Source organism: Azolla caroliniana, unplaced genomic scaffold (assembly GCF_043228905.1).
Source record: "Azolla caroliniana isolate FFs.n. ecotype wild unplaced genomic scaffold, voAzoCaro1.0.p SCAF_12, whole genome shotgun sequence".
Classification (NCBI taxonomy): domain Eukaryota; kingdom Viridiplantae; phylum Streptophyta; class Polypodiopsida; order Salviniales; family Salviniaceae; genus Azolla; species Azolla caroliniana.
The window spans coordinates 7,610,184-7,632,583 of NW_028230447.1; the positions used below are offsets into that span (position 1 = coordinate 7,610,184).

At 37.6% G+C, this 22,400-nt stretch overlaps 3 protein-coding genes across 4 annotated transcripts; 2 read left to right on the top strand and 1 right to left on the bottom strand.

Annotated features, from left to right (window-relative positions):
• On the bottom strand, positions 1-6,942 carry LOC147857003 (putative pentatricopeptide repeat-containing protein At3g01580). Its single transcript, XM_087328507.1, has 2 exons — positions 6,790-6,942; positions 1-3,284 (listed from the first exon to the last, which is right to left on the bottom strand). The coding sequence occupies exons 1-2, from the start codon at positions 6,895-6,897 to the stop codon at positions 951-953; spliced, it is 2,442 nt and encodes an 813-aa protein (XP_087184633.1). The 5' UTR covers positions 6,898-6,942; the 3' UTR covers positions 1-950.
• Positions 6,943-7,245: 303 nt separating this feature from the next.
• LOC147857004 (uncharacterized) lies at positions 7,246-8,647 on the top strand. 2 transcript variants are annotated; one of them, XM_087328518.1, is made up of 2 exons: positions 7,246-7,420; positions 8,088-8,647. In XM_087328518.1, exon 2 carries the CDS (start codon positions 8,222-8,224, stop codon positions 8,627-8,629), a length of 408 nt encoding a protein of 135 aa, XP_087184644.1. In that variant the 5' UTR covers positions 7,246-7,420; positions 8,088-8,221; the 3' UTR covers positions 8,630-8,647. The 2 variants fall into 2 exon arrangements, with proteins under 2 accessions (XP_087184644.1, XP_087184643.1); XM_087328517.1 differs by lacking the exon at positions 7,246-7,420 and adding an exon at positions 7,471-7,999.
• A 1,003-nt stretch (positions 8,648-9,650) lies between these two features.
• LOC147857005 (uncharacterized) lies at positions 9,651-11,353 on the top strand. The gene is made up of 3 exons (XM_087328519.1): positions 9,651-10,161; positions 10,449-10,564; positions 10,897-11,353. Exons 1-3 carry the CDS (start codon positions 10,081-10,083, stop codon positions 11,012-11,014), a joined length of 315 nt encoding a protein of 104 aa, XP_087184645.1. The 5' UTR covers positions 9,651-10,080; the 3' UTR covers positions 11,015-11,353.
• The last annotated feature ends 11,047 nt before the right edge of the window (positions 11,354-22,400 follow it).

Genomic DNA, 22,400 nt, shown 5'->3' on the forward strand with positions numbered 1-22,400 from the left:
TTTACAATTTGTCGATGTTTTAATATGTGAACAGTTTTCCAAACAGTCATAATTTTAAAATTTTAAAATTTTTAGACATCATCTTTTACATTTGAGGATGCTTTTCATCTCTGTATAAAGATCAGCCAGAGCTTCTTTTCAGTTTCATTAGTTGCAGCATCAGTAAGCTAACCTGTTTTCCCATTATGTGACCTAGCAGACTTGGTACATTGGGAGGCCAACCAATAGAAAGTCAATAGGATTTAAAATATTTCTCACATCCTCGACCCACCCAAAATACAAACCTCCAAAATAGGGTTGCAACAATGTCCATTAACATATTTTCTCAAATGTAACCTAGCATTCACTTTGTATTGCATTAGGAGGCCAATGCATTGCAGGTCGTAGCATTCAGTAATATTTCTCTCGTCCCTGCCCTTGGATGCCCATGGCTTGAATATGTCTCATGTCTCTGCCCTTGGATGCCTGTTTATATATAATACAAACCTCCCCAATAGAAGTTACAACTATCCCAATTATCCCAGTTATATGACCTAGCATTGATTTGGTATGTATTAGGAGGCCAACGCATAGGAAGTTGTAGGTTTGGTCATTTTTGTCACGTTCCTGCCCATGTATCATAAAAAACCTCCAAATTAGAAATTACAGAAAGTGTCGACCAAATTTCCCAGTTCTGTGACCTTTAGTATCAGTTTGGTATGTGTTAGGAGTTCAATGCACACCAAGTCATAGACTATCAATGCATATCAGGTCATAGGGTCGGTAGTATTTCTCATGTCCCTGCCCCTGCCTCTGGGTGCCCATGTATCATACGACCCTCTGAAATGAAATGTTTTGAACACTAATAAGAAGGTATTGACACCCAGTAGTATTAGATGGGTCCTGTGATTCAATTTCATGGCACCTATATATGTTTTGCAATCTTTTACATGAAAATCGTTTCAACGATATCAACCAGAAGAAGGATATACACTGCAGCACAAGGGGTTATCAAGCTGAAGTATCTGATCAAAAGTCATTCTTCCAAGCTCCACATTCAGCCATTTTCTACAAGCACTCAACAATGCAAGCTGAAGATCACAAGATGGCATCATGTTGATAATCGAAAATGCTGCGCCAAACTGCCCAGCAGATCCTAAACCCACCACCATGCAAGTGTAGTGCTCTAATTTTGGAGTAATATTGTATTTCTTGATCATATTCTCAAAAAGAATTTGAGTTTCAATCAACAGACCTGAGTGACAACAGGCATTCAAAACGCATAGGAAAGCAACTTCATTCGGTAAGATTCCCTCATTTTGTAGGCATTCAAAACACGCCAATGCATTTGCCCCTTGTCCTTGTTGAGCATGCCCTGTGATTAGTGAGGTCCACACTATGACATCCCGGAAAAGAAGTCCATCAAGCAATTCATGTGCTTTCTGAACCATACCACATTTAGAATACATATCCACTAACGCATTGCAAAGTGCAATATTCTCCTCAAACAAGCCCCTAGTCAAAATTTCCTCATGAATTTCCTTTCCCTTGTCTATAGCTCCTATGTTCCCACATGCCTTTAAGATACAAATGAAGGTGACAGCATCTGGAGAGTGACCCTCTCTTTGCATTCTCTCAAAGCAGTTCAGTGATTCATGAAACTTCTCTTGCTGTGAGTATCCTGTAATTAATGTGGACCAAGTAACTGTATCTCGAGTAGGAAGCCCATCAACTACCTCTTGTGCTTTTACAAGCACACCACATTTGGCATACATATCCACCAAAGCATTGCCGAGAACAAGATCTTTCTTCAGCAAAGCTCGCACCTCAATTTCCTCATGAATTTGTTGGCCCCTGTCTATAGCACCTATAGTGCCACACGCCTTCAAGATACAAGAGAAAATGACCTCATCAGGAGGTATTCCCTCACTTTGCATTTGCTCGAAACAGTTCAATGCTGCATCGCATTGCCCTTGTTCGGCATAGGCTGCAATTAGAACATTCCATGTGATTGCATCCCGAATAGGAAGCTCTTCAAGCACCTGTTGTGCTTTGGCAACCAAACCACATTTCCCATACATATCCACCAAAGCAGTACCTAGGACGATATCTTTGTTCTTCATAAAGCCATTCCTCACAATCTCATCATGAATTTTTTTGCCTTTGTCTATGGCTCCTATATTACCACAAGCCTTCAAGATGCAGATTAAGGTGATTGCGTCTGGTGAAAAACCCTCACTTTGCATTTCCTCAAAAGTTTTCACTACCTCATAGAATTGCTCATGTTCAGCATATCCTGCAATAAGAGTGTTCCATGTGACTTCATTCCGGTCAGGAAGCTCGTCAATCACTCTTCGTGCATTCACAAGCATGCCACATTTGACATACATATACACCAAAGCGTTGCCAAGCATAGTATCTGTTTTCAAAAGACCACTCTGTATAATCTTTTCATGAACTTCTTTGCCCTTGCTGAGAGCTCCTATGGTCCCGCAAGCCTTCAAGATGCAAATGAAGGTGATTGTGTCTGGAGAGAAGCCCTCGTTTTTCATTTGTTCAAAGCATATGAGGGCTTGATATCCTTCTCCTTGTTGAGCATACCCTGCTATTAGTGCAGACCAAGAGACTACATCTCGTTTTGGAAGCTCTTCAAGAACCTCTTGTGCCTTAACAAGCATACCGCACTTGGCATACATATCCACCAAAGCAGTTCCAAGCATACAATCCGTCTCCAGAAAGCCCCTAGATACGATCTGTTTGTGAATTTTCTTGCCCTCACTCAGCGCTCCAATGTTGCCACATGCCTTTAAAATGCAAGTAAAAGTGATTGCATTTGGGGAGAAACCCTTACTTTGCATTTGATAATAACAATTCAATGCTTCCTCCCCTTTTCCATGCTGTACGAACCCTGCAATCAAAGCAGACCATGAAACTACATCCTGATAAGGAAGTCCTTCAATGACTTCTTGTGCTTTTGAAAGAGCCCCACATTTGGCATACATATGGATTAAACTGCTTGCTACATAACGACTCCTTTCCAGTAAACCTTTTCTCAAAATATCAGCATGTAGATTAGTGCCTTTGCAAAGATCCTTGTTTTTGGCACATGCTTTGAGTAAGGTCACAATAGCAAAATCCTCCTTATAATTTTCAATTCTAATCACCTTTTCATGATTTTTATTCACCTTGGACATCACAATTGTTGTTCTCCTCAACTCTTCATAAACCCATGAAGGATTGTACCATTCCCCAAGGTACAAAGACTCGTCAATAATTTTGTGCCCAAAATCTGGGAATTTCGTGCACTAATACAAAGAGCAAAAGAGAGGTTGAATGAGAGTCCATTTCGAGGTTTTCCTCACATGCGGATGGCTTTATTTTAGTTAGGGAGGCAGCTATGCTATGTCTGATACCAAATGTTATAGCTCAAAGCGTGGAACAAAGTTTTTATAATTCATGTTTAACACACTTGTGGGGCAAGCTTATTCAGATAATTATCCATCCTATCTGCATTACTACTTGGATGTTACACTGGGTTTGTTGAATTATATTAAGCACTGACACCTCATCAATCCATATGGTAGGGTTGCAGAATAGCTACTCATAATTTGCTATTGCAAAATGTACACTCTAAGAATACATGTATGTGGGGATAAACTTACAGCTTGGGGTTGGTCATTGATTCTAACAACCTATGGTGCACCTGAAGTCTTACTGGAGGCAACCCTTTACCAGAAATATATTAGCCTCCATTTGGACAATTGGTTGCATCAGCCCTATTCAATTACATAATAGTTATCTTGCTCTCATGCTAATATACTTGTGTTTCGGAGGTGTAGAGCTCTTACCTTAAGGTATTGCCACAAGTGGGATCATGGTCAAAATTCTGAATTCAACAAGCAATAAGGAGTGCAACATCTACGTATCAATCAGAAATGCAATGTGGAAGATCATCCACATAAAACAAATTGATAATGACACATGTAGAACGTTCAAAACAGATGGAGAAATCATTTGTCAAATATTTGTGTTCCCACACCTCTATTTCATCAGCATGTAACACTTGCAATTTCATGCAGGGGCATAATATACTCAACCATAGTGAGCGTAGGAAAAGAACAAATTGAGTGCACACCAGTTCTGCCACCTAGCTGAAATCTAAGGAGATAAAAAAACAAACCAGTATGACCTACAAAAAGGGATTGTATCTCATATGGACACCATACCAGATCCATGTGGTTGAGGGTGAGGAACATTTCAAGATCAAATGCACCACATCTGTTGATATAGGGGCACAGTTCCACTAACCGATACACAATGCAACAATCTTCAATTTTTTTGGCAGTCAGCAAGAGGAAACTGTCTCCTGCAATAGATCACAGACCTGATTGACATGGAAATTCTAGTGTCACAAACATAGGAACTGATCTATGCGCAGAAAAAATCACCCATGAACTACATATCTAAGTCAAATGCTCCCCTTCTTGTCCATCAAAAAGAGAATTCTACCATGTAAGTATTTTCTACTCCAGGTCCCATGAGCCGTCCCATTAGGGTCATCACTTGGCAACCATGGTGAGAACCAATGAAAGACAATGAGTTGATTTTTTCTCACCTTTTGATATTGTATTAAGAAATCTCCACTGACATTAATAGAGCACAGTTCCACCGCCACGTATCTATGCCCACAGTAAGAGATGCCACCATATTGCCATTGTCGATATCCTAATACTGCCAATGGTGCCATTGCCATTGGGCTGTGGACGAGATTTGAGGCACATGATAACCATGCCAATGATTGATAGCCATCAGGCGAGAACCGTGTGGTCATCCAGTCGAGCCAGGCCAAGTGATAATCGGGTCGATGGTCAATGGTCAATTACCAATATGAGAAAAAAGCCAATAACAAAGAGCCGAGTGATGGCCAATAGTCAGGCTCAGAATTCCGGATGAGCGAATGAAGGAACAACTATTTTTGCCGATAGACAGGCTGAGGATTCCGGACGAGCGATGGAGGATGAGTATGAAGATGAATATCGAGGATGACCATAAAGAGGAGAGTGAAGATGAGGGTGAAGAACGGATCAAGAGAGAATAAAGAGCGAGACAATGGAGAATAAAGAAAGGATCATAATATAAATACAGAGAAGGTGTGATTGACATGCACCCTTAGCCTAATGGGCAAGGCTCATGATGGTGTGTCAAGGGAATTGTGGGATCAAGTGCTTCAAAGAAGTTATCCCGCAAACGTATCAGGACTTATCCATCCAACCAACTCTCCCAATGGAGTTGGGACATTGTGTAACTATGAGATCCTTAGTTACCCAGGTATTTTGTAATCTATCCCATTCTTAAAGTACATGCAATCAGTCAATTCATCTAATCAAAACTTGGGCAACAGTCAAGACCAAAAGCCTATAAAAAGCCTTTCAGGTCTCTCTCTTTCATTAATAAAAGTATTATATTGCTCATCTCTCGTTCTCTTTTCGCAGGTTATAATGGAGAAGATTTGGTTTGACGTACAAACATTATACTGGTGTTTTGTGGATTTCAACAAGGCTTTCACCACATTCCCAATACTAAGTAGAAGAATGGAAGTCGGCAAAGCCCATTACAAGAAGTATTGGAGAACATGTGCCACTCACGCACAACCGGATGATGGAGAACTCTTGTATATCTAATTGAGGGTTTGGGTGAGACAGTATTTCATCAAGCTCAAGGCATGCAATGGAAAAAACAAAAAAAAAGTTTTTCTAAGCCACCATTCATGGGTAGCACAACACTGTTCACCATAATGCTCAAGAAAATGGAAGAGAGCCAATACACTTTTACGCACTTCACAGAGTTTACAAGCACATATTGAAAGGAGGAACAATGACCCAAAATCACCTCCTCAAGGCCGCATCTGAAATTAGATGCTTACAACGAAAAAACCACAGAAGCAAATTTCTTTTATCTAGCTGGGTTCAAGACATCCAGAAACGGTCTGCAAAATAGCATGTGGAAGAATGCTTGAATGTGCATGTAGAAGAGAGGAAAGGAACAGGGGAAACATGAGTCCATGTTTTTACTCAGCACAGATGATTAATTTCTGAATGGTTCAAGACAAGTTAAGCTCTCCACATGAAGTGGGGAATAGCCCAACCTCGCTGTAAATTTGAATACAAATTTGGGAAATTTACAGAAGCTAGTTGGCCAATGCACAAGAGGATATCCATAGCTAGCATCCGGACATCCATACCCAAGAGGGCAGCGAGATGTGCCATCACTCTAACGCTAACACACATGGAAAAAAAATAGGAATCATGGGGTAGCTGAACATTTGTGTGAAAAAAAAGAGAGATTTTGCTTGACCTATATGTTGCTTCATTTGCAAACCAGAAATATAAGAGCATGTCACACTGGATGATGTGCTGCTCACATATGAGGACAGTAGGAATGATTTCCTCAAAAAACACAAGGTTGCCCTAACGTTCGTGAACTCTTAATTATTATGAAGACAGATCCATTACTGGAAAGACTAGGCATGATCATGCTCTTTTTGGCTTGTCCATTCAAACACAGACATTTTCGAGAACTAGGTTAGTTTTTTTTCATTCTGTTTTCAGGCAGTAAGTACATATGTTTCTTCTTTGGCTCCACTTGTTTGAGATTCTGACATTACAAGGCTGGGAAGAGCGTGATTGATTGGTTTCATCACCATTAGCATCAGGATCATCATCATCATCTTCTTCTTCTTCTTCTCTTATGCCTCTCTCTCTCTCTCTCTCTCTCTCTCTCTCTCTCTCTCTCTGAGCACATAGTTCTTACCTTCTTCGTCTTCTTCTTGCTAGAATTGATGGTGTGCCAGAGGGAAGGGTCTCTGAAGTAGTGCTTCCACAGGAGGTCCATCTCTCTGCTTCGCTGTGATCTCGCCATGGAATCATAGCCGGTTGATATGCCTGACGAACAAGGGACCAAGGGCATACACAGCAAGAGTATCAAGATTCAAAAGCATAAAAAGCATAAAAAGCTAAAATCACCCCTCGCATTTTAAAATTGTCAGAATTCCGAAAGCATACCCTTTCGGTTTGTGAAATTTCTCAGACCTACCCTTTCTTGTGTCCCTCCCATTCCAAAGTACTATACTATACAAGTAAACATCGGAATGCGTTGGTGCAGAGATCGGCAAAAAGCGCACCGATCTCTGTGTTTACAGATTTGCTGCTGCTCTCGCTCTCTTTTAATCCAACCGGAGAAATATATGGACAGCCCTAGTCGGAGCAGGGAAAACTTCATCATAACTTCTGCAGCGATGGGTGGAATCCGAGTTCCTAGTTAAGATCAAAAGAAATCTTCACATTTTTCTATCAAAAACTCAGTCGCAGAGAATGGCTGCGCCATGCTTGCATTCGGACATACCCTACATCCTTACATCCCTTGCAAAGTCGTCTCTTTGCAGGTTCGCTTCTCACCATGTATTATATAATGTTCTGTTTTTGTATCTTCCACTTTGCTTCCCCTTCAAAACCCTAAAAATACAAATCGCTAAACCCTAAAACACAAAATCCGAAAACCCAATTCCTAAAAACGTATACCCTAAAATTTCAAACTCTGATAATGCTATATGGGGGGAATGTGATGTTTCGTTGGATAAAGATCCATGGAGAGTTTCTGCTATTATCTCGCTCTAATGGCTCTGTGTTGTTCTATGCTTATGCTCTTATCTGCTGCCATTGCCTTCCTCACTGCAAGATTATACATTCCTTTTATCTTTGCTCTAATGGCTCTGTGTTGTTCTATGCTTATGCTTATACATTCCGTTAGTTTACAACCCTCTTATTGTATAAATGTACACACACAATGGGATGTTCAACCCATCTTTGTTCTGGGTCTAGAAGGTGTGCCCATGAAAGCCATTACTTTTCTTAAAAGATAAAGATGGTGAAGAAGTAGAAGGAAATTCTCTTAAGTTGGATCATCACATGAATGGCACATAGTTGGGCATGATGGGGTCACCATACTCTTGCTTCAGAGAATGGTATAAATGATGCTAGTCATGTTGTTCATGATACGAGTGAACTCAGATGCTAACCATGGTATGTATGATGGTATTCATGTTAATATAGGAAGGCGATATCATCATACATGTCAAGAGGATCATCGGAGTGGTGCTTACTACAGAAACCAAGATTGGTGGTACCCTAATGTGATTCTGGATGATCTGCCTCCCGACAATGATGGGCCACTGGATGAATTTAATATGGGAAGGCGATATCATCATACATGTCAAGAGGATCATTGGAGTGGTGCTTACTACAGAAACCAAGATTGGTGGTACCCTAATGTGATTCTGGATGATCTGCCTCCCGACAATGATGGGCCACTGGATGAATTTAATATGGGAAGGCGATATCATCATACATGTCAAGAGGATCATTGGAGTGGTGCTTACTACAGAAACCAAGATTGGTGGTACCCTAATGTGATTCTGGATGATCTGCCTCCCGACAATGATGGGCCACTGGATGAATTTAATCTTCCTTTGTTCTCTGCAAGGTCAGCCTCTGAAATTAGCAGCATCTCTGATGAAGATCATCATGGCTCTAACCCATCTTTCAAGCAAAGATGGAATATATTGAAGACGATAAACGGTACGCTCTCGATGTGAGGTGATAGCAGGAGATAATGATGGAGATATTGGCATGGAAATGATGTCATATGAGGCAATTGCAGATAATATAGAAGCACAATTACAAGGTTCCATGGATAAATAGATCATGTATTCTCAATGACCTTGCTGAAAATGAAGGCTTCGGAAAAGGAAAGTATATGGCATCCCTCTTTGTCCAACCTCCGCCCTATGTGAACAGCTGACAATGTGTACAGAACAATTAATGGATAATGCAAAAATAGAACAAAATGCATCTTTGTCCAGCATACATGAAAAGATGGAAATGACTACTAGTGAATGATTAACGGATAATACATTAAAGAAAGAATAACATTCATCTTCATTATCTACCCTATATGAAGAGGTCCTAATTCATAGACAACCATTAATGAACTGTAAGGGGGCTTCAGAAGTGTTAAAGGGAATACTCATGATCCAAATTTACTGAAACAACTAGTATAGACAATTATGGACGTTTGGCTTTGTAAACTGGAACCATTGCGAGATGTCAAAGAAGAATATTTCTAGTTTGGAAATTTATATTCAGAGTGATGGTGGAGAACAAATCTTCTAGAGCGAGTTCATTAACAAATAATGTTTTCCAGCAACTTGAAGGTCAAGAAGGTCAAGACCAAGGTATTAATATACCAAGCCATGTATTCCGATCCAATACTGAAGCTGATGTTATCCATGGGGGAAATGCAAAGCAAGTGCATCAGAAGAATGGTTTTTTGATGGGGAGCATTCAAACCAAGAAGTTTATCTGAAGAATGTTACTGATGGAGCTTTTGAAGGAGAAATTTTCTGTTTAAAATTGAGAGGGACAAATTTGCCTCCAAATAGGTGGAGGAGCTCTATGGAGAAATGCTATTTGTCACTGACCAAGCTGATACTAGGGGAACACACTGCTGAACCACCAATTTTGTCAAATTAGTTTGAACATGAGCTTGAGATCATGAAAACCTTGCATTAGTACAATCAGCAGTCCAGCTAGGATGTGGAATTTCACCTTGGCTATCAACTACAGAGGCAGCCCATTAGAGAAGGTTTCCCGTTGAACACTTGGACTGACTTCACCAATATTAAGCAGAGAAGCAAATAACTGTTGCAAGAGATTTCTCTGGATGATAACAAAGGCTCGAATATAGTGTGGGCCGATGAGTATCCATTGAATAATGAGCTTCTTGAATTAGGTAGACATGGATTGGGGTGTATATTCTCCACTGATAACAAGGAAATGCAATTCATCCAACACTTATGATATTGGAAGAAGAGCTATAGGACCTTTGGCAAAAGGATGAAAATTTATCGAGCCACACGAAGAAACTCATTCTTTGTTTTACAGTCCATGGGAAACAAAGATTACAACAAGTACTACTAGTAGTAGTGTAGATCCATGGATTAAGGATGGAGATCAAAATTCAAAGAGCAGATAGATGAGATAAGACATGGATATACACAGTGGAGAATTTTCTCCTATTGATGATGCATATGAAGTTGGGACATTGTGTAGAGTGACATACTTTCATCATGGAAAACGTTTTTGAGAGATTGTTTGCAGAAATCTATGTGTCCTAAGCACAAAACAATCATTGGGGTTGGTTCTACAGGGCAAGAAGGTCATTCCACCCCTCGACTGAGAATACATGGGATCGGAAGACACTTGTTTCCGTATCCTCTTGTACCGAATGATAGATTGCACATGGTGGAGGTGGGTGGTGAGGTTCATGTGGCTTGTGTCAAGGTCTGAAGCACTGGATTCCGATAGCGAGATTTTTGAGAGAAGGCATCGAAAATGTGAGTTTCTCAAGGGAACCATGCGATGTTTGACACAACTTGGACCAGGCGGGTGTCGAAGAGAACATTTGAAGATGGGCATTTAGTAGTGGGGTCTGAGTCCACTTTGCAAGCACAGGTATCTCTTCCGAGAAGGTAAAAAGTTTGTTAATGGAAAAACTCCGAAGTTCCCCATGTTTTTCCATTATCTCTGCAAATGTCCCTTATGTTTTCGTTATTACCCCAAATGCCCTTGGTCGACCTTGTTTTAAGCAATGATATGCTCTATGTTTTGAGCAAATTATACATGCTTAATCCATCCTCCTCTTTTCCTCAATTATATCAAATCATGTAATCGATTCATCTCCTTTTTCTTCCGTAAGGGGGGATTCGCCAGGGACACATTGGAAAATAATGAAAACGTAGAAGCATACGAGCGCATCGCACAACAAGTGAATTTGGGTTTTTTTGAGCACTTTCTTTTGCAGATTTGTGAGAGTGCTCTCAAATGACAATGATATGACTATGGCAAGCTTGGCCGAGTATAATCGATGTTGTTGTAGCACAAAAGCATATAAGCATGGAGATCACTCTCAATGCACATAAATAGAGAGCTTTAAAACACACCGAACCGTAGTGGTGTTTTCAGAAGTCTTTTTGTTGGAATCGGAAAGCATCAAGAAACACCCATGGTTTTATATAGCAAATGATTGGAGAATATAAATGCTATGTGTTAAAGATCAATAAAATTCTCTTGAGCCTAAGATTAAAGGAATATCAAGTAAACAAGCCTTTTCTTGATGATTGGCCATATGAAGTTGCTATAAGATTTACAATAGTTTCAAGATTTTTCTTCGCTTCTATGAAATGTGTTGCATTGGATGCATAAATTTCGTCAACCAAACTGCATGTGTCATCATCATATCATATTGCCACAACAATAAGGCGAACGAAATTATGTTTGTAAGCCATCGCAATATCTTATTACTCTCTCACACATGTATATGTATATATATATGTATTTTATATTATAGAATTGCTTTTTGGGACCCTTATTTGGACTCCTCACGTCACAAAGTGAGCCTTATCTATTCCATTTAATTCCTTTCTCAAAGATGTTTTTTAGCCTTTTTGGGATCTCATGTGGTTGGATTGTGTCAAAGACAAAGTAAAGATCCACATAAAGAATAGAGAAGAAAGTCAAAATGGCTCTTTCATTTGCCTAAAAAGAGAGTAGAAGACCCACTTTGTATCCCATATGCACAAATCTTTAAATTGCTCAAAAACAATCCAAATTTTCAAAAGGGGTGGACACCATAACACAAAAGATGTGATGCTGAGCCGAGGTTTAGACATGTAAGACAGATGCCTGAGACAATGAATATAGATTAGATTTAAGAAAAGAACTCTTGCCCACCTCATGGCAAGAGTTTGCACAAAGATGGAACTTGCAATATACAATGAAATGCGGAACAAAAGCTTTCATGGGGAACAATGCTTCAACCATAACAAGGAACTTACTTAACATATGTAGTCATTGGGGGAGCGTTGATGGAACAACAGATAATCACTTACAAGTCATGATATCATGAAATCCGATACGCATTTTCACGAGTGATGGTTGTGCCTCCCAAAGTAGGTGATCGTCACATAACCTTCTTTCTCGGAGGAGAACTCGATTTGCTTCTTGATGGGGCACCCCAATTGAGCACATCGGTAATAGCTCCTGTCAAAATTTCAAAAAAAAAACAAGAAAGAAAGCTTTGAGAAATGTCTCGAAAATGCGGCACTCATTTTCGGCTGAATCCATTCGAGAATGCTAATTTTCGGCTTAATCCATCCTAGAATGCACTAAATAATACTAAACAGCAATTGAAATTTGAAACCCAATATTGCCGAGCATGGATTCATGGTGTAGTGGATGATGGATACTTTCATATATCTTTCCCTTAAATTCAATTTTTGGATGAGTGATATTATTGAGAAGAATCCCTCACCTTGGGAATTTCCTATCCTTGATGACTTTCTGACCATATTTCCGCCATATATAGCCATCATAGATTGAATCCTCAAGTTTCATAGTGAAGCATACGGCTGAATTTTCTTCCACATTTGTAGCCTCAGAATGCATGTGGTCACCATTCACCCTATAAAACCAAATTCGAGCATTATGCATCGATTAATCAATCGATCATTAACAATAGGAGGTCAATCCATCCGCGATTAAGCAAATTCGAACTCATGCATATCGATTAATCATCTATCGCACATTTAACAATAGGTCCTATATCGATATCCCTGCTTAACCTATGGTAAAACTAGCTAATGGAAAAGAAAAGAAAGTCTTGATCAAACAACAATTTGTATAGTTTTATATATACCTATAAAAGTCTAGTTTTATATGTATCTAGATATGAAACTGGCTCTTGGAAAAGAAAAGAAAAGAAAAGAAAGTCTTGATCAAACAACAATTATTTTTTGTTTTTGTGGGTTTGTTGAAGGAATCTCACTCACTCCAGTGCATCCAAATCAAGAAGAGATTGTCCTGGAAGAGATGAACCCACGCTCGATTGTTGACATTCGATGCCTTCACCGTCTACAGTAACTAACGATTGCATGTTATCGACATAATATATGAGCATTTCATCGGGCGAGGAGGCGGATCCCGAATCATGGTGATGGAAATTCAGTAAATCCCTGTAATAGTCTTCGATCATCCAAGAAGAAGAAGAAGTCAAGGAAGTAGAAGATCCGAGGACGAGATGGGGATGTGGGATGGGTACGGGTACGGGTACGGGGAAGGTGGGAGAATCAAGATGGGGGAGATTATGGGGTTCCTCGAGGCTCGATTCGGGCATTATGTCATCGGAGCCGGAGCCGGAGCCGGGAGTAGTAATGGAATGCAAAGGGGGCGTAATGGCGGGGGCACTATCATTGTCATTGTCATCATCATTGTCGGTATTGGCGAGCACCATCGGGGGCATTCCTCCTCCTCCGAGGAGATTGGATTCAGAAGAATCGAAGGCCGGGACGAGGAGGAGGAGGAGGCTCGCAATGTCCGCGGACACGCCAGTGCCAGCGCCAGCGCCAGCGCCAGCGCCATCCATGGCGGAGAAGGAGGAAGAAGAATTGGATGAAGGATTTGATGAAGGATTTGATGAAGGATTTGAAGAAGAATTTGAGGAGGAGGAGGAGGAGGAGAAGGAGAAGGCTGAGTTTTCCATTGGCAAATAAATGGGTAGAATTATTTAAATGAGTATGTATGTTTTTTTGTGTGTTTTGTGATTTGTATCTCCTGAGAAACCCTCTTCCTTCCTTCTTGTGTGTTGTATTTCCTTTTTGAATTGTATAATGAATGAATGAATGAATGAATGTATATATATTGATTTTGCTAATATGTGTTTTGAGATGGAAGTATGTATGTATGTATGTATGTATGTAATAACAACCCACAACTTTGTTAATGCCTTTATATATGTATGTATACACACACATTTTCAAAAAAATGAAAAAGAAAGAAGGGGAAAATAAATAAATAAATTCAATTTTCTATAAATTAATAATAATAAAATTTGGAAAAACAAAAAGCCTTTGAGAGATAAAATCCCTCACAAAACATTTTGGTCTTATTTCCATTTTCAAGCCCCCTTTTTTAAGATTTTATTATTAGATTACCCCCCCCCCCATAAATAAATAAGAAAAAAAAAAACAAAAAGGAAAAGAGGAGGAAGTTCAGCACAAAGGAGAGCTTCTTTTTTTCTTTTCAAATCTCGTGCCATGACCACGAAACCTAAGAAAAGAAGCCAATAGCAAATCTTCTTATTATTATTTGTCATTACTTTATCGATCGTTTGATCGAGACACACACACACACGAGAGAGAGAATCGGGCGATAAAATAGTGTCGTCTCTACAAAAGTCCAATATGACCATTGGGACCAAAAAGAGGAAGGAAACATTTTGAATGTCATTATGGTGTGCTGCCTGTGGAGAGTTGATGAAGTGACTTGATTGTTTGACTGCTCTCATCATCATCGTTAGTGGAAATCGGGAAAATGCTCCGAAAGAGTGTCACAAAAGCTTAAATGACCAATCGCGAAAGGGAATAAAGCACTCCCTCCAAAAGTATAAGTTATAACATTGTCTCCACAAAACGATATAAAACATTGCGTTTGCTTTTATCTTCGTATTTCAGTTGATTCGTTGAACGTTATTGCCTTTCTAGGCAATCATCGTTGACATTCGCAAAACTTCGTCACAAGCTCTTGGAAACTTCCACAAATACATGAAGGCCAAAACTATCGAGAATCATAATAGTTAGATAGTAAATATTCTTTTTAAAAATCATTTTATTATTTATTTATTTATTTATATATTCGGGTATTATCGGAATCCCCCAGATACTTGAGTCAATTTTTTAAGCCATTGAAAAGTATGTTTAGTCTTTTCGAAAAACCGAGTGCGTCTATTTGGTCAATAAAGTGAGAGCTGAGCCTTGACCTCAGTCTCTCTTAGAAACTCTGCTTCTCTCAAATATTGTCCTTCACTCTCCATTTCCGTGACCCGTATGCCATGTTCCTAGACTCTTGAACTCGTTATATATACATATTTGATTCTTTTATCGGCTCTCATATTTTGCGTTTCCAAATTTCTTAAACCTATTTTCCGCAAAAGCTTTTGTGAGGATATATAATCACTTTTTAATAGTCTTCAATTTTTATATACTTTAGATCTATGACCTATTCAATCACCTTTTCATGGACATAATTACATGGAACTTCTATGTTTTTCGTCTTCATGTAAAAAACAAAATTTGCCAACACATTAGAGCTTGTATTATCTCAACATGTTTGAGTGGGGCTTTCCATAGCAACTCCACAATCTCCAAGCAACTTCTCCATCCACAAAACTTTGCAAATTCCTTGTGCATTGAATTTGTATTTACATTATGCTTCTTCGACACTCACTCACTGTTGGTTGCATTGGTTGCTTCGTCGACACTCATTCACTGTTGCATTACTGAATGAGTAAACTAGTTGACAAATGTTTTTTTTTAATGCTTTACCTCATACCCAATCAATAGGAACATTTATGTAACTCAAGCAATAATTTATTGTTAACATACATCAACACAAAATTTAGTATATTTTTATATACCAAAAGATTCTCTTAAGTGTAACCATGTGTGCATATTTACGTGCTTGCATAACTTTATTGACAATGCTAACAACATATCCAATTTTGGTCTTGAAATGGTAAGAAAAGTAAACTCCCGTACCATTTGATGATATATTTTTTGTGTATTCTGATAAAAATTCTTCTTTGCCATGAAGATTCATGCATTTTAATAGGTTTAGAATCATGCATACCAAATTGCTTCAACATAATCAACACATACTTTTTGTAACATAACATGAGACACTTCAGACATTTTGTAACTTCCAAACCAAGAAAATACCTTATTTCTCCAGGAGGGTGTGCTAATGTGTAGATAGGGGAATGGAATGAATGAATGTGTGAGAGATTGGGTGGGTGAATAACTAAGGAATTAGATGAGAGAATGGAGTTGTAAATGAGCAAATGAGAAGATAGACAGGTAGGGTATATATATAAGGGGGTGAACAATCGAGACACAATCTTAGGGTTTAGGTGTGAGGAATTGAGCATGATCAAATAAATGAGGAAAACTAGGAAAGATAAGATGCCCAAGTAGCCAGAACCCACGGGCATGAGGTGAGAGTTGAGAGGGATGCAATGGAGATACAGAGAACTAGACAAAATGACTAGAAAAATGTCAAAACAATGATGATTAAGACAATGGCTTGACATCTAATGGCTAACATTAATCTATTTGAGATGACCCTCATTTATACTTGCAAATTACAATGCATGTATCCTCTCATAACTTTACAACACCATCAAGCACGACATATCGAATACACTTCACTTAAAATGGTATTATAAATACTTGGTGCACAGTACTTGTTTCGATCCATATAAAGCTTTTTTTTTAGCTTGCACATAAGATTATCAACACCACATACATATCCTGCTGGATTTTGTTAGTTTATATTTTCATTCAAGCTATCATTTTAAAATGCGATGCTGAAATGCATTTGATGGACTTCTAATTTCAGTAACTATAAGTAATTATTATACTAGACAATTCATTAGCATATGAAATGTTTCCTTGTAATCCAAAACCATAAGTTTGAGGATAGCCGTTTGCAAACAGCTCTAGACGCATATTTGTAATTATATTCCATTCAAGCTTTATAAACTATATGCAACCTTTGTTTTGGACCATGATTTCTAAACACGAATTCATATGTGCTTACAATAAATGAATTTCTTCATGCACTTCTTCTTGTCATTTGTATTTATTTTTACTAAATGGAACCTCATTAGAACTTAGTTTTATGCAATATCCAAACGTTTGCATAAATGAGCACTAAACGTATCCACATGTTTTCTTGATTGTTGTGATCTACACATGTGGCTCAAGGACCACTTCACGATTGTTATCAAGGTCAACAACTTTTGTTTTTAGGCCTTTGTTTTTTTCTTGTTTAGCTTCTGAATTCCTTTCATAGCTTCTTCTTATGTTTGGTGTACTTTCAACTTATACTTCATTCATGTCTTGGAAGCGACATCACGAAAGACATAACACCATTTCCTTCTAGATCATAGCACTGACATGCATTTCTATATTATCAAATCCCAAAAGTATAAATACAATTTATGTTTTTCCATGGAGCTTATTTCCTAACATGACCAATGCACATGCACATGACATACACATTCAAACTCTTTTTAACCATGAGGTCAAAACTTTCTTCATTACTTACATTGAGCATCATTCTTAATGATTATAGTTGGCATTTTGTTACCCCAGCCTACATTCAATGCATAAAGTTATGTATATGCCCAAGAAACACCTTTTTTACATTCACCATATTGTGGCTCTCACACACTCTAAGATATGTGAATTTGTTTTGTTTGTCGACTCTATCCATATGAGGAGTATACGTTGGTGTTATTATTTCGTTCATTTTCAAATAAATGCAAATTTATCCATTTGGGACATTTTCACCATTAACATCACTTCTCAAACCCTTCAAATTTTCTGCATCCGTCAATTTTTTTGCTATGGATTCTAAATAAAGAAACTGTTTGAAACATGACACCTTTATTTCTCCTGAAGCACATATAGAAATCACGCAAGAAATATTTTCAATATGTAGCAAAACACCTGGATCTTGCAAATACTCAAGTTCTCGTGATGGGTATCAAATATGTGTATGCACATGCTCAAGAGAATGTTTTGCAAATGTAACTTTTTAACGACTTCATATTTTTATGTGAGTTTAGCTTTAGAACATGCTTCACATGTATTGATTACTTTGACTTCTTGTCAAATCCAAGCAAATTTCTCATAATTGTGGACCAATTCCCATGCTTATTTGCTTAAATCCAATTAATTTAGTTGTTTGTTGAAATGTATTATTATTTCCAAACATATCATTAGAACATCTTGATACGATGTATCATGTATTATTGACAAATTTTGGATATAGTTGCAATTAATATATTCTCATCTTCATTGTATGTACGGTTATGCTTATGGCTGGAAAAGTTACTATATATTGGAGATGCTAGAAGGACAAATTTAGAATATTACATTACACATGTCAACCTTGAATGTTGGGTGGGTTCAAGGCAAGAATGCCTATTGATTACCAACATGAGAAATGACTCTCGTAGAGTCCTCGTACTCCTTTGCAATTGACCACACAAACTAGGTATTGAAGTTTCATTAGGGCGTCAAATGTATGTGATAAATACATAGTATAGGATGAATGTCACTTGCTTTTTACATGCCCAACAAATGATGCAATTTGTGAATGCTATAGCCTATAATACATAGTAAGAAGGGGTGGTAAATTGAGGGTCATACTTAAGAGTCAAGACACATCCTAGAAGTTGAGCTCATATGTATATGCCTTTTCATACAACAAGACTTTGTGCTCAAAGAATAAGTATCATGTCTTAGGAATGAGAGACACATCAAGAAAAGTTTACTCTAGTGTTATGGGTCAATATATTGGTCTCTTTATAGATGTTAAATAGTATCTACCTATCTATCTATATATCTAGTTTGTGTGTTATCTTGATCCTGATTAGAAATTTGTTGTTGCCAACTTTAATTCCAATTAGAATTAAATAGTTGATCTAACATGCCTGTTTTCACTTCAAACATTAGTAATATGTGGACTAGGCATGGGATTTGGCTCAATGTATTGTTCTCACTTCAATCGTTCAAAAAATGCGAGCCAAATTTGGAATTTGTCTCTTCTTGCAATAATATCATAGTAGAGACTAAAAGTAAAATAGAAGTGCTAAGCAAATGCTTAGAAGCTTTAAAGACATAGACAAATGCTTTACATGTAATCCTTTTAAACAAATTCCCACACTCTCGAGTCTCATGGCCAACCATTTTCGATTCCATTTATAATTGCACTTTCATTGTCGATGCTATATTGATGAACATTAGAATATCGCGAGTGCTTTTATTGTTGTTTGCTTTTTAACATGTGGAATCATGTAGGCAATTAGTGCATTGGAAATAAGTATCCTACTATCATAATTCTTCTACTCGTACCATACCTTCAGCTCAACGAACTTCGTTAGCTTGATACATGTTTTAGCACATTTTTCAAACTTAAACTTTGGTATACATCAACTATTCATCATCTTTCACGACAACATCCCAAAGATCTAGTGAGTGCAATGTATTTTGAGCTTTACACTCTGAAGAAGTATATCTTTCTTTCCAAAATAAGACTTTGGGTTTTGTTAAACCTATAACATCTTTCAAATTCTTTGGGTACACCTTAATGTCTATGAATATTCACATGCACAATTATGAACTCAAATATCTTTCTTTTGGAAATAAGTAGTTATGAAAAGTACTTTTATTTATTTATAGTGACATATATCATTTAAACCTGAAATATAAAGCAACGATACGGAAGGCCGTGGTCACCTTAAATTATTGACGTAATCTACTACTTTTAGGAACTAATATCCAAGCAGTTTACGAGAAAGAAAGCATTGTTTCTTTATTCCTTTTCTTTATGCATTATAGGATGCAAAACCCATAGTGACCTCTTTTGATTCCTTCTATTTCCTTAGGACATTGACGAGAGGCTCCGATTTGTCTTTTGCCTTCGCTATGGGGTGATGAAGTGGTTTAACACGCTTCTTTATTTCCACCTTACCTTTATTTGCTTAATGTTAATGAGTTTTTACTCTAGTACATACTAATATATGCACTAACAATGAGACTAGGACATGCCACATGAGTACATACCTCGAACCTCAATAAGCACCATGGGCCCTTGTTAGTCACCCATACTAAAATTTGTGTGCTGAAGGAGGGACATTCAATATCAAATATTGATAGTTAAGTGTGTCATTTAATATATAAAATATGCAATTGTCATGAGAACGTTACATTCCTTTGTAATTGTCTTTATTTGGTAAATGGAGACCACAATCTCCTTGTAAATCAATAGAATCATTGTTGCAAGTTCAAAATGTATCTTCTTTAGTCTCACACTCATTGCTCAAACATTCCCTCATGTTGACCTCAATATCTCAAAGTTGGAAACATGTGGGCCACATGATTTGTTGAGTGATAGCATATTTATCAATGTAAAACAACTCAAGGGAATTATGAAGAATTTGGGATATTTTTGAGATCTTAAACATAAAAAATCTCCAGTGCCTATTAGTTAATCAATTTATACGTTTTTTATGGTATAGCCACTGGGGTAGCTTAGTACGGCAAGGCCATGTGCATTCCCAAGCATGAGCAAATGTTTTCCATACATTGTGAGGTATTGTTTATCTTAATAGCGAAATCTCTTGCTTACATTGATCACTCATGGAATAACTTAGGTTTTTTCATAGAATGTCAAAATTTCTTATTATGAGCATTAAAATCTTTTGTCAGCAAGATGCCATCTACACTCATGTACAGATTCCTATGGAAATTAATCAGGGGGGTTCATGCCCAATCGGTGGATGTAGCATAATGAAATATAACATCACACAATTACATTTACATAATTGGAATCCACGTGTATTACAATATCTTGCCATGATATTGTAGTAATTCTTAGAAAGTCACATGGTTAAATATATTATCAACTTACATTAAAGTCTTACCTAGATTACGCTACTAGGTTTTGACCTACATCCAACCTAGTCATCATTCTCATGACCATTTTTCTTATGTAGCATTAACGCGTTTACATTGTTTGATTTAGTCAAGGAAAAAGCTTGGAAAACCTTTTCTTTAGGAAGCTACTAAGCTTGCAAAAGTAGGAGATACATTGACCAAACAAGACTTGCAATTGGATCTTGAACCACAAGGGCGAGTAATTACATGTCCCTTTAATGTACAACACAAATGTGACTTTTTGCATTACTCATTTTGAGAAGCCAAGTTCGAAAATTCCCATAAATGCCATAAGAATGAAAATAGATTCTACTTTTTTCTACAATATGAAAAGTTGATGACTAGTATATAGATAGAATTGAGTTTATTTATTAAAAATTGTGAATGTGAGCCCTTTGGTAGCGAGCAATTCTTGAATGTTTGTGATCCTACTGTTGCATAACATATTCACCAAGTTTTGTCTAGTGCCAAGGGTACATTTGCATGATCATTCATGTTCATGATCATAAGGACTCATATGCTTATTAAATTGAATAGACATTTAGTCCTCTTTAAACATTTTCTAGGCAACTACGTTCTCCTTGATCCTTACAAAAAGTACTTCGCATATGTGTACATATATAATAATGTGTTAGGATCAACCTCATCCACACATCTTCCAATGCAATGGGTTCCTCTCTCGGCATCTACTGCTTTCTCAAATTTCCCCTTTCTAATGGGTAGAATTTGACACAACTTCTCTCTCAACAATATTAAACTCCCCTCCACACAATGTACACAAGAAGCACAAAAGGTGCAAGACAAATATGGAGAGGTACCCATGATGGAACTTGATGAACATTGATGGGATGGTATACTTCAATAATCGGAACTTCCATAGGTTCTAGTCATGTTCACTTCCAAAACTACACAATAAACATGATGAGTGCATCAATAATATTAGATAAATCGGCCACATATAATGATACTTCATTCACATTTATTTATAACGATCGGATTTTCTAAAGCCCATAGCCACCAACATAATATTCTACACCATGCCACTAGCAACATAATCCATATACACCCTACTACATGGATGCTAGCAAAACTAGTAATCTAGAGGCAAAACACCAAGACATGCATTAATCTGTTATGAATTTCAAAAATATCCAAAATACACATTTGTACCATTAATTACCAATGTTTCTACTATACAAGGATACTTTGGTAAACGTTCCTATGATTTATATGCAAGTGGGTCAGTAGCTTAGGGAACATTTAGAGGCATTTTGGTAAAATATTCAACAAACTAAAGCTCATCATGTCCCCATAATCCACAAGCTTTCGTGAGCATTAACCCATAGTGACCACTGACAACAATAATCTCTTGCTCTTTCATTCACATTGTGGATCACACATTACTACTAAATTAAATACATAACCAAATCCATCAATATCTTGGATTAAGAATCAAGAGACACAAATGACTACAACATATTTTGGAAGATTAAATTATACACCTAAATATTTGGGAGATTAAATCTGAAAGGCTTGAAGAGGCAAAACATATTTTTGCCCTCGATTTTTTAATCCTCCAATATTATATTATGCGTTAGCAATAGCTGCTGCTTCATGATCAAGAGGACTGATGTTCACATGCATCCAATCTGGCAATCCCTTAGTAATGCAAGATAATACAAACCCAGGAGTGCTTTAGTTTCACATAGTGGAGCAAAGCTTGATTTTAATGTTTTATGCCATCGGT

Coding starts and splice junctions, on each gene's coding strand:
- LOC147857004 (XM_087328518.1), top strand. CDS start 8,222: ATGGGAAGGCGATATCATCATACATGTCAAGAGGATCATTGGAGTGGT.
- LOC147857003 (XM_087328507.1), bottom strand. CDS start 6,897: ATGGCGAGATCACAGCGAAGCAGAGAGATGGACCTCCTGTGGAAGCAC. Junction 3,285..6,789: donor GCAAGAAGAAGACGAAGAAG/GTAAGAACTATG, acceptor TCTTTGTATTAG/TGCACGAAATTCCCAGATTT.
- LOC147857005 (XM_087328519.1), top strand. CDS start 10,081: ATGGATATACACAGTGGAGAATTTTCTCCTATTGATGATGCATATGAA. Junction 10,162..10,448: donor GTAGAGTGACATACTTTCAT/CATGGAAAACGT, acceptor TCTCAAGGGAAC/CATGCGATGTTTGACACAAC. Junction 10,565..10,896: donor CAGGTATCTCTTCCGAGAAG/GTAAAAAGTTTG, acceptor TTTCTTTTGCAG/ATTTGTGAGAGTGCTCTCAA.